Consider the following 15,218-nt stretch of genomic DNA (forward strand, 5'->3'; position numbering starts at 1 on the left):
TGGTTTCGTCTGTCATGTTATGTATATTCGTTTTTGTTTGCAGAGAAAAAAAGAAATATGGCATTGTTTTTAAAATGTAATTTTATTCACTGTAGTTAGTTATCGCTACACTTTATTCGAGCAAAAACCAGAGTAGTTTTGCATAATCAAATATTTCCGTTATTTTCATAATATTAGAAATATTTCAAGTGTCTAGTACATATTCATAGTATTTATTCTTTTAAATATTCTCTCAACTAAGTAATACAGTCAACCTCAAACAGACTAGTGTAGATTATTTTTTATAAAACATGAAAATGAAAAAAGACCCCATTTAATTTTTTAAAAGCGCACATTATTTCAAAGAAAATGTTTGTCTTCGTTATCTTTCATAAAAATGTAACAGCTTGCTTCACTTCAGCATCATTCATCCTTTTTTGATTGACATCACCAAGAAAGACATCACTCATTTTTCATCTCCATTCTGGTAGCCATCATTCACATTACAGTCAATTCCAGTAAATAAAGTTCTTACTCAATGTAATTTAAAAATGTCACATTATGGAAGTAAAATGGGTTGTGGATGTCATTTAATGTTAACTTACTAGTTGGTTAATTTGCAGCACTAAAGATCTTAGACTACAGCAAATAATCACTTTAGATTAGATTAATACATGTGACAATTTTTGTCATTTTGTCATTGCCCTTATGTCAGCATAAACTACAAACTTTTTTTGTTGTTGAGGTGAGTTAGAAACATTAAAGGGATAGTTCTTCCAAAAAGGACAATTCTGTCATTAATTACTCACCCTTATGTCGTCCCAAACCCTTAAGATCTTCATTCATCTTCAGAACACAAATTAAGATATTTTTTGCTAACACGATCAAAGCACAGAAACGCAGTATCGTTTTAATTAGTCCATGTGACAACAGTGCTTCAACCATAATTCTATGAAGCTACGAGAATTACTATTTTAGTATTACCAACAACTATTTTAACAATGTCTTTACTACGTTTCTGTTCCTTGAAAGTGACAGTTGCATTGCTGTCTTTGGAGGGTCAGAAAGCTCTTGGATTTCATCAAAAATATCTTCATTTGTGTTCTGAAAATGAACAAAGGTATTACGGGTTTGGAACGACATGAGAATGAGTCATTAATGAAAGCACTGTCATTTTTGGATGAACTATCCCTTTAAAAGTTCACCAAGTGATGATATGTCTGTGTTTTGGTTGGGGATGTATATACATCGCAGGCTGACTGGTATGCATCACTGAGTTTGAGGTAAGTTCAACAGTTTGTGTATAGTAGGTCAAAAAAGAAAGCAGTCTTGACATAGAAAGCCCACTGAAAATATTAAGTAAGTGAAAGGAAATGACTTTAAAGGTTTCTATTCCTGTGTTTTTTCGCCCAGGTGTGGGTCTCCGCAGATGTTCTGAGATCGTGGAATGAAGCGCATGGCCAGGCTGTCGGGATCCTCTTCCACCGGCTGCATGGAGAGATTGTTGGTCTGCTTGATGGTGCTGACTGTGCAGCCGTGACGAGGACAAACCGTGAACCTCGACAACAGGGTCACCAGGATGGCCTTCGTCATCACCATGGCTATGTGCTTCCCGACGCAGGCCCGCGGGCCGCAGCCAAACGGCTGGAAGTAACGACTGGGAACCTGAGAGGGAAGCATTACGCTTACAATATTACAGTGGCAAAGTGATGATAGCGGATGGTAATGCACTACCATTGTGTTTATTTCAAAGAATGTTATGGTATTTACATGGTACAGAAAACGGTCCTCATAATGATACTTTACAGTATGATACCATATTCATATGAAGTCTCATGACATCACAAGGTATAAGGTATACCATCACTGTGGTAAGTAAAAAAACAACAACAACGTGATATTGAAATGGTATATACACTGGTTTTCCCAGAGCGTGTCCAAAAACATAGTAATACCAAAGCATTTTTTCCTATTTCCATTTAGAAATGCTAAATCTCTATTTCTAACAGGTCAGTATTGATGATTCAGTTATTGGGAAGATGTATAATATATTAGGAAATTTATAAAAGACTATGAATAATTGATATAAAATCTACAATAGTAACAATTTATGAGTCATACAGGTTTGTATGGCCTTTTTGATCTTATGTGTCTGATTGTCCCAGTATTTACAGTGATCTCAAAGTTTGTATTAATTGGATTAATTAAAATTATTACGGTATTTGATGTCCCAGTAATCACTGTAATACCACAGTACTTTATTGAAAGTTTTAGAGTTCACTCATATTTTTTCTTTTTATTCATAAAATGCCAATTCTCTAGTTTAACAGGTCAATATTGATTATTCAGTTAGTAGGAAGATGTATACAGTATTTGGAAATTTGTAATAGAAAATGAACAATTGGTATAAAATCTACAAATGTACCAATTTATGAGTCAAATTTAAGAAAAAAAATGCTTTACATCCAGGTTTGTATGGTTGTATTTGAACTTACGTGTGCGGTTGTCCCCGTACTTACGGTGTTCTCGAAGTTCTCCAAGTTGAATTCATTGGGTTTTTGGAAGAACTCAGACTTGTGCATGCGTCCGATGTTCAGGATGAGGTTCGTCCCCTTCGCCACTCGGTAGCCATCGATCTCGTCGTCCTCCAGAGCCCGTCTCATGATGAAGTCCACCACCGGATGGAACCTCAAAGACTCTTTGATAAAGCGCTCTAGAACGTTCAGTTTCTGCAGGTCGGCCGACTCTACATCCCGCTCGCCTGAGAGGAAAAGAAAGACATCTTTGCATGCAAAAGGTAATGGGAAGTTTAGTTAAACCAGTTTCTGATGATTTCTAGCCAGTTCTTTTTGGACACTGTCTGGTCCACTTGATCTAGATTGGACTACTAGTTGTTGGGGCCAAGACTGACTTGGTAGACCATCTTGGTCATGGCTAATTTGAGCTGGTAAACCACTTTTTCAAACTAGCTACCATGCTCCTATCACCTATGACCACCTTAAAGATGATCTATACAGTTTCAGATGTTAAAAGTTGTCTTGTAAATGTTTAACCATGCCTATCTGAGACTGTATCTCCTGGACGATCTGCTCCTCCACGACAGAGTTCTGCTTCAGCAGGAGAAGCATGAAGAACAGACTGATGGAAAGAGTGTCTGGAGCAGCGATCACCATCTCCAGCACACACTGCCTCACGTCGTCTACAGACAGCTCATCGTGGTTCTGCAGACACATGCAGTAAGTTAACATGTTGTATCGCTTTAATACAAGAGATGGCAAATCAATAGAGTAAGTGTTTACACACCTGAGCAAATATCAGCTCTGTTGCGAAGTCTGTCTCATCCAGCTTCTCCATGTTATTGATGGCCTGTCGCTTTTGCTCCACAAGCTTTCCCATTTCATCCTGCAGCTCTTTTCTGCAAGAAAAAACTTCTTAAGCGGTGTTCATAGAGCTTTAATGATTTCTGAATTTATGCCACTAAATTAGACTTCACCAATCAAATTAGAGATAATTTGCATAATCCTTAAAGGTACAGTGGCAAAAATGGCTTTTACTTCTACACGTCAAAGAGAGTCTTTTTGGTTATTATTTCAAAAAATCTACAGTTCATAAAAATGATAAAGTCTGAGGTGGACTCACGCTGCCAGGTGGTATTTTTTGTACACAAAGTTTAGTCTGAAGAAAACGTCTGGCTGTATGAGAACCGCCTGCCAGGTACTGAAATAGCGGTGGATCTTTATCAGCAAGTCTTTCTCTGTATTGAACAAGCATAACGAATGAGGATTGTATGCCTAATGCACATTATGAGTACCATGAGATTAAGTATCAATATAAATACAATCATATTACTTTTTTCTAGTAACTAGTTATTTTTTCAAGTTACTTTATTTTCCCATTTACTCATTGACACTCCCTTCAGCCCGAAGTTTATTAATTTCACTTTAGTTGTGAAAAGGCCTTTACAGTTGCCAAAAATATACTAACTTTTGGGTTATTCTTTACTAAAAGCGACAGAAAGTAATGCATGTAATTCCATAAAAAGTACCAATTGTGCCAAAAAGTGACACAATTATAATGTAATTATGACACAATATTGTAATGTATTACTTTTAAACGTAACTTCCCCCAACACCCATCAGAAGTACACCCATCCAGCCTTTTCTTTTGTTTATATATGTGACCTTGGAGCACAAAACCAGTCTTAAGTCGCTGGGGTATATTTTTAGCAATAGCCAAAAAAGTATTGTATGGGACGAAAATATAGAATTTTTTAATGCCGAAAATCATTAGGATATTAAGTAAAGATCATGTTCCATGAAGATATATTAATTTCCTCTCATAAATATATCAAAACTTAATTTATTAATATGCATTGCTAAGAATTCATTTGGACGAATTCGATTTTCTCAGTATTTTGATTATTTATTTATTTATTTTTTTGCACCCTCCGATTTCAGATTTTCAAAAAGTTGTATCTTGGCCTAATACTGTCCGATCCTAATAAACCATACATCAATGGCAAGTGCATCAGCTTTCAGATGATGTATACATTTCAATTTCGAAAAATTGACATTTATGACTTGTTTTGTGGTCCAATTGAATCAATCCGATCAAATGAAACAATTATTTTTTAGAGTGTTTGTATTGCAGTCTGACCATTGAGAGGGATTCTTAGGAAGAGTCTATTGGAAACATCCACAACAATACAGCGCAGCAGATTGAGTACATCCACATGTCCCGAGTGGTCTGTGAACTCCTGCAGGACGTTAAGCTGTTTGTTGGTCGCGCTGACACACACATCTACTGATTTCTGGAGACCTGGTCCTGTAAGTGCTAGTGGACACACAAACACACACACAATAGATTCTGATCAATGTGTGTATGAACTGTTCTGAGACCAGTTTCACTGAATAACACCCACCTTTGGTGAAATATGTACGCACTTTCTTCCACAACGCCATGTTGCTGTTGAAGATAATGCCTTGTTCAAACATACCAATGCACTGCAGACCTTTTTTACTGGCAAACCTCCCAGTGTAATTATTGCTCTTCAGAACATGATACACCGCAGAGGACCTGAAACAGTTTTACATTTTTCACATAAAAAATGTTGTCCTCAGATGTTGCATTCCTCATTTTAGTCAACAGTTAATGACATAATTAGGTTTTATGGACTGCAGACTGTACTAAAAATCAAGTTTTGGCCTTGAGGGGGGCGCTCTTGAGCAACTTTCTGAACCATGAAATTACTTGATCTACAACAGCTATTCAGTAAAATTGATAATAATCCATAGTAAGGATAATCAACAACCAATTATATTATCAGTTAAACTGTGGTGACATTGACGGATGTTCAACAATTTTTCACGTAAGAAATCCATTCATTTCAATACAAATCAACGTAATTGTGATTTTTGTGTAAGAGCGGAAAAAAATAAATTTGCAGAGAACCTCTATTGTTGGCCACACTTTAATGTACTGTAGTTGTTTTAAGGTTTTAAAATGTTTACATTTGTAAATCAGTTACTTTTCAAACTATTTTGTTCAAGTGACTGTTTTTTTAACGTTAATTTGAGTTAGAACAAATACTTTTGAATCGAGTTGTGAATATTCTTGAAGAAGTGGTTAAAGTTAGACGAACACATTAAAACATTGTAGAAAAAAGATCCATGAACAATGTAGAAATCATTTTTATTTTTTTGCTAACGTTTCGAGAATATCATTCAAAACCAGATCACTTTGAGAAATTATTAGTCGAAGAACATTTGTTCATAACATTGTGAGAACCTTGCCAGAACATTCTGAGAACGTTCCCTTTTAGCTGAGTGTATGACGTTCATGTTTTAGAGAACTAACTTGCTAAGTATAAAGGTCTCTTCTCCGCTGATCCAGACCCGAGCAATGCTGCCATATTTTTCATTGTAGTAGTTGCATGCGGAGCCGATCCCCATCCACAGGAACCTGCTGTAGCTCATGATCGGGCCGAGACCCAACAACCAACCCGGACCTGAAAAACATGACAGCACAACCAGCATGACTGGTCGGTAGGTTGTTCCCAGTAAATCTGATTGGTTTGAACTCACCTGGGACACCTGATTGGTTCCTCCAATTCTTGGCTGTAAATATTCTGTGCAGGAGGATCAGCAGTAACGTCCCTGTCAATGCCATCAACGTTACCTGCACCGTTGCGGCGAAGTTTACCGTGCCCTTGAGGACCTCCTCCATCACCACATCATCTGAAGACACACCTTGTGCACCTAAATATGAGGAAGTACCTTAAAATGTTGGAATCAGCATTGTAAAACTGCAATGGAGTTTGCTGTTAGCATTGTGATAATTAAGTAATATTCTACTATAAAAATGAATGGCAACTTTTGGAGGGAAATATTAAATATTTTTGACTAGTAAATTTAACTATTTTTATTGATACTGAATGTCAAAATCTAATTCTCTTGCTTTATCTGCCATCTTGTATTTATTTAAGAATTTGGCCAAAAAATGGCATGTTGGGTATTTTCGTTTTAATCACTTGATCACTCTAATTTGCACTTGAACACACCCATTATCACTAATTAAAACTAAATATATTAAATCTCAAAATTCTGACCTTTTCTCTCAGAATTGCAAGATGTAAACTCAAAGTTGCGAGTTATAAAGTCGGATTTGCAGGATTCACACTGAGAAAATTAAATTGTGAGAACATTTCCAAATTTTGAGATAAAAACTTGCAATTCTGATTTTTTATATCTCACAATTCAGAGATTTTCTTATAATTGCAAATATATACTATATCTCACAAGTGTGATCTAACTCACAATAAAGATAAGAATTGTGAGATAAATAGTCGCAATTACCTTTTTAAATTTATATTCTGTGGCAGAAATGGGCTTCTGTAGTTTACTGAAATTAAAAGAAGTTTATTTTTTAAGCCAGTTGCCAAGGCAAAATTACGCATTTAAATTAACACTAAATGTTAAAATGACTGAATAAACTAAAACAAATAAAAATTTATTAAAAAAATACTATATAGACATTTAAAAAATTACATTAAAATATCAAAACTTTAAAGCAATTTAAAGTCAAAGAATTTATAAAAAATATTTTTTAATTCAGAATATGAACAGAACAATAGTAGTTGATCAGTTATAACAGGGGTAAAGACATAATGTTCCTTGTTTGATCAATGCAACTGAATGACATTCTCGTTTGCTGTCACGAGGCATGTATGGACTATGTTTGTGATAATTCTGTGATGCTTTTTTAAAACTTGACATGCCACATGCTTTTACATTCTTCTAAATATCTACCAATAAGAAAGTCATGCATTTGTGGGACAACAAAGTAAACGGTCAACCTTCAGAACCTGAAGTACTTCATAAAAGCATTCTTCATGTCCTTGGACGAGTTTAAAAAAAGTCATTATCGTGTGAATTCATATGTAAACGTTATTTAGATTTTCAGTCCAGCTGAAAAAATTAAAGCCCAGCCTTGAATTTTTCAGCTTAGCATCTGAATGTATTGACGTCAACCGGAGTAATTTAACAAACACACTCACCTCTTTAGATCTGCATCCGCTTCATTTTTAAATGTGCCGTTCAGTAGCTCAGACTTGTCGTTTACATGCTCCCATCAATCTGAAGTACATTAGCTGATGTTTTAGCCCAATATATAGTCTTTCCCTTTTTAAAGTGCTTTATAATCCCGGTTGCCACGATACACCCATTTTCCTTGTAAAGTGTCATTGAAATCCCAAAGCAGAACAAACCAGAACAATGAAACAATGATGGACCAAAGCAGAGCAGGCTTTCATACTTTCCAGAAAAACACACACATAATGGTCAGTGTGGGATGCTGTTAGCTCTTTAATGCGAAACACATTTCATCCACCCTCTTGTTATTTTTCAGGGGTTTATTGACCTTTGTCTTGGTTCCAAATCCGCTGTCATTCATTCTCTGAGGGTCCTTTAATAAAGACGGGTCAGACTGACCCAGAACTGCAGGAGTGAATGAGCTTTTATGTACCAAAGATGTGAAGGAGAGAAATAATGTGGCCTAAGAAATTTGAGAGTTCATTCCACTTCCTAAAGCACACATAATAAACTTCATGCTGTTTACTTGCAGTGACACGTTAATTGAAGATTCTTGTGCAATTTTTTTTTTTTTTTTTTTGTATATTGTTTTGTGGGAAGTTCAGATAAGTGTTGTATGTTCAGACATTTATTGTGCAAAAGATAGGAAAGGCTAGTAGCCTAATTGAGGTAGAACTTGAATAAAAAGTTTCTAAAATAACGAATGGAAGAATCAGCCATATATTTGCAAGCTGCTTAGAGAAACCTGAGCAGAACAGTGCTGGCTTCTGCAGGGGTCACTTTTCAAGTCGTTTACGACTTTTAAAGTCGTAATATTTCGAGAATAAAGTCGTAATATTTTGAGAATAAAGTCGTAATATTTCAAGAATAAAGTCGAAATATTATGAGATTAAAGTCGAAATATAGAAAATTATTATTAATAATAATAAAGAGAAATACTACATTTATCATATAATCATAACATTTTATAGGCCCTAAAACATCTCATAAGGAAACCATTCTTAGTAGTAGACTAACACATTAGCAGACAACTGCAGATTAAAAGGCATAGATTTGTTGAGTGATTTTAACTTTCGATCACTTTTGAAGGAGGTAAATCTAGTCTTTTCCTTTAATGCTGTGTGAGAATTTAGAACAATGAGAGTCATATCTGACTGAGAAATATGAGCCAGTTAAATGTTACTGTTACCTGCATTTTCAAATTAAACCCTTTGGAAGAGCTGTGGTTTTTTTCACCACGGGAAGTTGGTCGTAAGGCCTTTATATAAGGAGGATATTACTATATAATAAAGGTAGATTTTATCCGAAAGGATGTTAATCATAAACTAGTGAATCTTAATTATATATCTACATGTTTTTATAAAAACACAGAAAGTTTAACGTGCTCTTTTTATCATAGAGCTATATGAGGTTCATTTGTAATGTTGTTTTACTGTTTTTGAGTTGCATTTGTAATGTTCTGTTAGTTTGTGATGTTGTTGTGTTGGTTTGTTTGTCTCAGTGCCTCTGAAAAGCATCTCAGTGGAGCTTCTGGTTCAGGATCATGTAGCCACAGTCTCCTCCACTCTGCAGTATGTGAATGAGGAAGAGCGCCCCCTGGAGGCCTTGTTCGTCTTCCCTCTGCCTGCTGATGCTGCTGTCTGCCACTTCAGTGCCAAGATCGGAGAGCAGGAGATTGTGGCAGAGGTGCAGGACAGAGAAACAGTGAGTCCAAATACAAACTGCAGCTCAGTCGCATATATTTATACTGTACATCACGTAACAAAACTGTATCCTGCAGGCGAGGGGATCGGTATGATGACGCTGTCAGTTCAGATCAGCAGGCATTTCTGTAGGAAGAGAGCGCAGAGAGTCCTGATGTGTTCAGACTAGAGCCCTGCACGGGCCTCAAATCTAGGCCCGAGCCCGGCCCTGGCCCGAGACGCTCAGGCCCTAGCCCGACCCGTGTCCGAAAGCTCATCAGAATTATCAGCCCGAGCCCGAGAAAAAGAATAGCATCCAGAGAGGAAGGTTTTAACCCCATCCTCCTCTCTTCCCGCTGCACTGAAGACACGTTCGCTGCTGCTGCTGGCGGGGACACTAAACACAGAGTGAGCCTGTCTTGACAGTTGCGGATTTGCGGTAGCAGGGTCTCGTGCTGTTTCCACCAGAGCAGCACATCTCTTCCATCACCTTCCATATTGTGATTGAGGCGCATGTATTGCTGTACTTCATCGTCATCCTCGTCCAGCTCCACAATGTATTTCACACTCATCCTCAAACTCGGCCAGCGTTCTCTTTGCTGCGTGGCTCGCAGCAACAGGTGCAGACACAGAAATGCTCGCCGCTGCATGAATCATCATTTTATAATTATTAGTTGGCCAACTAGGCTATGATTAATACATGAATTTAGAGGCCTATAATAGCTACTACTACAATAAGTGGATATAAGTGGAGTTATAATCGTGGGTCGTGCTGACGGAAAACCGACTGACTCTGTGTTCATATGAGCTCTCCAAAGCCCATCTCCAAACTAGAGCCCAACTGCACTCTGAATCCTCTAGTGTTCCTCCACTCTGATGCACCAGTCAGGAAGCCAGACCATCACCCATCACCCCGTTCTGTTCCAGGTGCTTGAAGCAATGTGTTTGTTGCCTCACCACAGTTCCTCACAGCATCTCCAAGTCTGAAGCCATGGTTCTCAGCCAGAAAAGGGTGGCATGTCCCTTTTAGGTTGGTGGAGAGCTAGTGCCTCAAGTGGAGGAGTTCAAGTATCTTGGGGTCTTGTTCACGAGTTAGGGAAGGATGGAGCGGGAGATTGACAGGCGGATAGTTGCAGCTTCTGCAGTCATGTGTACCTGTCTCTCGTGGTAAAGAAGGAGCTGAGCTGCAAGGCGAAGCTCTCTATTTACCGGTCAATCTACGTTCCTACTCTCACCTGTGGTCATGAGCTGTGGGTCATGACCGAAAGGACAAAATCCCAGATACAGGTGGCCAAAATGATCTTTCACTGTAGGGTGGCTGGGCGCTCCCTTAAAGATAGTGTGAGGAGTTCTGCCACTTGGGAGGAACTCGGAGTAGAGCCGCTGCTCCTCCACATCGAGAGGAGCCAGCTGAGGTGGCTCGGGCATCTGTTCCGAATGCCTCCTGGACGCCTTCCTGGGAGGTGTTCCAGGCACATTGCACCAGGAGAAGGCCCAGGGGAAGAATGATACGTTAGAGGGACAATGTCACGGCTGGCCTGGGAACGCCTCGGTATCCCCCCAGGAGAGCTGGAGGAAGTGTCTAGGGAGAGGGAAGTCTGGGCATCTCTGCGTAGAATGCTGCCCCCGCAACCCCGCCCGGGATAGGCGGAAAATGTATGGATTAATGGATGGATGAACAGTTACCTACAGTGACTTAGTCCCCGAACCAATATAACCCCCCGCCACGCGGCCCGATCCCTGGTAAGCCATCCCCGGAGTGTCAGAAAAGGTGTTGAAAACAATAAAAAAGGTTACATACTGCAATTCGCTCTGAATTATCAACTCGACCCACATGAGGGCCGTAGTCTCGCTAGAGAAAGGCTCGGAATGGCTTTGCCATTCAAGAGGTTTCAAAAGATGCTAGGTCTCATGAGCTCAGCATCACCAGCTCTGCAGCTGGGCCTGCTCTATATATGGCCACTACAGTTGGGCCTGCTCTTCATGTGTGCACTGCAGTTTTGGCTAAAACCTCAAGTCCCACCAAATACCGGCACGGTCGCCACATGATCAAAGTGGACGAGGATGGTACGACTAGGGAGCAGTGGTGGGGATAGTTGGCAGATGGAAAGTCATCTTCACAAATGCTTCCAAAATGGGCTGGGGAGTCCTGTGCGGAGGCCATCCGACCATTGGCATCTTGACGAGTGCAGAAAGTAAGCTCCACATCAACCACATGGAAATGCTGGCTGTATGTTGAGCCCTCTATGCTTTCTTATCACTCCTGGCAGGGAACCAAGTCCTAGTCTGGTCGGACAACATGACAGTGGTGTCATTCATAAATCGCTATGGTGGGCTCTCCTCAAAACCCCTATTCACTCTAGTGAAAAGGGTCCCGGAGTGGGCCCAGCACCACTTGCTCTCCTTGAGAGCAGCAAATGTGCAGGACATTCTGAACACAGGGCCGGACATGTTGTCCCAGAGCAACCTACACTTAGAGGAATGGAGCCTCCATCTCCAGACTGTTGGGGACGTCTTTGGGTGGGCAGAGGTTGACCTCTTCCAATTCTAATTGCCCAATCTATTTTTCAAAAATCAATGTGCTCTGGCTGACGACTGGCCCAGTCTCATCTTTTATGCTTTTCCCCTGATTGCTATGATCCCCCAGGTCATCAGACGAATCAGGGAGCATACCCACAAGGTCCTCTTGGTAGCCCCTGTGTAGCAGTGCCATGGCCAATCCCCTTGAAATGAGACCTCCTCCCTCAAGCGAACGGAACAGTTGCTCTCTTGACCTGAGCTTTGGGCTCCCCATTTATGGCCTCTTGACAGAAGTCAGTAGACCTCCCAGAGAGCACCATGAATACCATATAACAGGCTAGAGCTCCATCATCAAGGCGTTTCTATAGCCTTAAATGGTCATTTTTTACTGCCCGGTGCACAGCCTGTGCCATCTCGGTTATTGTCCTTCCTCCAAGACTTAATGGATAGGGGCCATACACCTTCTACCCTTGAAATCTATGTTGCAGCTATCGCAGCCTCTCATGCTCCTATAGCCGGGCAGTCTGTGGGTAAGAACAGCTTGGTTGTTCATTCTCTGAAGGGGTTCAGAAGGCTGAACCCTCCTCTCCCCTTCACGATCCCCACATGCGACCTATACACAGTTCTTAGGGGCCTCAAAGAGCTGCTCTTCGAACCACTTCAGACTGCTGACTTATGTTATCTATCACTGGAAACTGCTATGCTAGTGGCACTAGCATCAGTTAAGCGAGTAGGAGACTTACAGGTACTCTCTGAGCCCCTCTTGTCTTGAGTTTGGGCCTGGCGACTCCAAGGTCTACCTGAAGCCAAGGCACTGGTATGTTCTGTAGGTTCTCTCCACTCTGTACAGAGACCAGATTGTTGTTTTCTCCAAACTTCCTCCTTCATGATCAGGAGTTGAACTTACTCTGCCCTGTCAGAGCCTTAAGAGCCTACATTGACCATTCCACCTCTTTTCAGCAGTCAGAACAGCTCTTTATGTGCTTCGGAGCTCGTACCAAGGGTCATTCTGTCTCAAAGCCAAGGTTATACAGATAGCTATCGCTTATTCATTCTCTGGGATCCGATGTTCGATAGGAGTTGGAACACACTCCACAAGGGGCATGGCCTCTTCGTGGGTGTAGTCTAGTGGCGTGTCTACCCAAGAAATCTGTGCAACGGCCTGCTGATTCTCGCCATCCACATTTGTCAGATTCTACAACCTGGGTGTTCCTGTGCTACAACGCAGGTCCTGTCATGGTCAGTTTTTGCTTGTTGTCCAGCCTAGGACCCCAACTGCTTCCGGGTCCCTGGTGTTAGCTTGGTCCCCTACACATTGTCAGGCCCCTTAGCACCTGAACTGTAGGAGGTCAACAAGATGACTGGTGTAGCTACATAAAAGCCTGTTACCTTCTGCAGTTCAGGTAAATAAAGGCCCCGGCTTTTATTTGAGGAATTACGGTATTTGTTACAAACCCTTCTTATTGCTCTGGGCGAATACCCTGTCATCGTTCCTGATAGTACAGCTTGATTGAACGACTTGTGATGCAGTACGAGTGTAGTATCGATAAGGAACATACTCAGTTACTAACGTAACCTCAGTTCCCTTAGAAACAGAACTAATACTAAAGGGTTTCGGCCTTTAGGATTATAGCAAAATTGACTTGGGTCAAATATGTCCATATCAATCCATCCCTATTCCAAAGCTTTTCTTGTTTGTTAGTTTTGTTAGATGTGTCTGTTCTTGTCTATTTCTCCAGAATCTGTTCTGACCTTTTGTTTTCTCTCCTTGAAGCCACTCAACCGGCTCAGCCACCAGTGTCTGAACGAACTAAATCTAAATCACTAATAGGTAAGTGCACCTCAATTTGATATTAGTTTTGTGAAAGGGTTAAGTATGCAATGTTTTAACTTATTTTTTCAACACAAACCTTGTTTTCAATGAATTTCACAAACAAGCATCAGCAAACCACATTAATAAACAGAGACCACTAAATGGTTCCCTGTCACTTAAGTTAACAAAATGTGAATTAGTTTTTTAGGGAAACTGCGTCAAGCACTTTCTCTTAATCAGGGTAAAATAAATCATAGTGATTAGTTGTATTTTTTTGTGTATGTTGGTTTTCCTTTTGTGGTGGTGAAATCCCTTATAGTACAAGGATCTGTAAGAATCAGTAATACAGTTAGATTTCAGAGCTTTTCTTATTAGCTAATTTGTTAGTTGCATTTTTTCACTTTTGTGATTTTTAATATTTGAATGTGGTGACATATTTTTGACAGAATCCCAAAGGATTAGACACTCTAAGAAGATGGCTGCTTATGATAAAAGTGATAGCTGTTCTGCATCATTAGCAATAAAGGGTGAATTATCCAAACATAGAAATTAACATAAAAATCATTCAATTGTGATGTACAACTAATTTCATTCAGAGATTCCTAAACAAATGTTTCTTTGCTCTATTCTTAAATGTGTCCATGCCTTTGAGCGCTTTGAGGTTATTGCATATTGACTCCACCAGAGGGCCACCTTGGGGTTGACTGCAGGCTTGGGTTATCGGTGTACACCGTATCAACCTACTGTTCTTAAAAAAAGTCAAGTTAAAAGCATTATTTCATTCTAAATGATAAATAATGAATTTATGCTAGATTCTAGTCACATGACCTCATTGTGTTGCATATGAGTGGATCTAGTTATCATCTTGGGGAAAAACAGTTTAATTCAAACTTGTGTAAAAGATGTCTTGAGTCAGAGAAGGGATGTTGAAACTTGCAGAGTAATATTTCATCACACTGAACGTTGAATTTACATCATATCCACTACATTTATGACCATCAGCAGGTTAAAGTAATAGCAGTCAATACAAAAACCCATGCACAGAGAAACCAAGAAGATGTGTTGATGATTAGATTAGATTCATACCAGGTTCCAGGACACTAGTTAGCATAGACCCTAACAAATCTAAATTTTGTGGATATTTTATTCACAATCCTTCTCCATATATTGTGGAATATTACTGCCAGATTGCAAGCACTAAATGTTTGATATTTGTAAATCTGAAAATGTGTTTTTTACTGAACTTCAGGGCCAGATCCGTCACTTAAGTTTTTTAAACTGATGCTGCTGCTATATTGAGATTTTTAAGTGAATTCCAGTTGGCTTTCCTGTCTTTATATAAGTGTGTGTGTGTGTGTGTGAGTGTGTGTGTGTGTGTGTGTGTGTGTGTGTGTGTGTGTGTGTGTGTGTGTGTGTGTGTGTGTTCAGCTGCTCCTGAGCTCCAGAAGGACCTGTTACTGCAGCTGGTTTCTCTCCAAAAGGCGTCCGGCTGCTGGGATCTGGACTCCACACTGGCTGATGTGTTTGGGAAGACGGAGGATGAGCTGAGCAGCTGACCAATCAGAAACCAGCACAGGTGAGAGATGTGATGTAATAATCAGACAGTGCTGATTGTGTGCAGTGTCCAGTAACAAA

General features: G+C 39.8%; 1 protein-coding gene and 1 long non-coding RNA gene across 2 annotated transcripts; one reads left to right on the forward strand and one right to left on the reverse strand.

Moving 5' to 3' along the window:
- Positions 1-45: 45 nt before the first annotated feature.
- LOC113082814 (brain aromatase-like) lies at positions 46-7,796 on the reverse strand. The gene is made up of 10 exons (XM_026254249.1): positions 7,535-7,796; positions 6,063-6,236; positions 5,836-5,986; positions 4,901-5,055; positions 4,636-4,812; positions 3,619-3,733; positions 3,283-3,394; positions 3,038-3,200; positions 2,499-2,740; positions 46-1,644 (listed from the first exon to the last, which is right to left on the reverse strand). Exons 2-10 carry the CDS (start codon positions 6,202-6,204, stop codon positions 1,369-1,371), a joined length of 1,533 nt encoding a protein of 510 aa, XP_026110034.1. The 5' UTR covers positions 6,205-6,236; positions 7,535-7,796; the 3' UTR covers positions 46-1,368.
- Positions 7,797-9,086: 1,290 nt separating this feature from the next.
- LOC113082815 (uncharacterized) lies at positions 9,087-15,124 on the forward strand. Its single transcript, XR_003282925.1, has 3 exons — positions 9,087-9,272; positions 13,545-13,601; positions 15,012-15,124. It is a non-coding gene; the product is annotated as an uncharacterized LOC113082815 (long non-coding RNA).
- The last annotated feature ends 94 nt before the right edge of the window (positions 15,125-15,218 follow it).

This window comes from Carassius auratus, unplaced genomic scaffold, assembly GCF_003368295.1.
Source record: "Carassius auratus strain Wakin unplaced genomic scaffold, ASM336829v1 scaf_tig00036835, whole genome shotgun sequence".
Classification (NCBI taxonomy): Eukaryota; Metazoa; Chordata; class Actinopteri; order Cypriniformes; family Cyprinidae; genus Carassius; species Carassius auratus.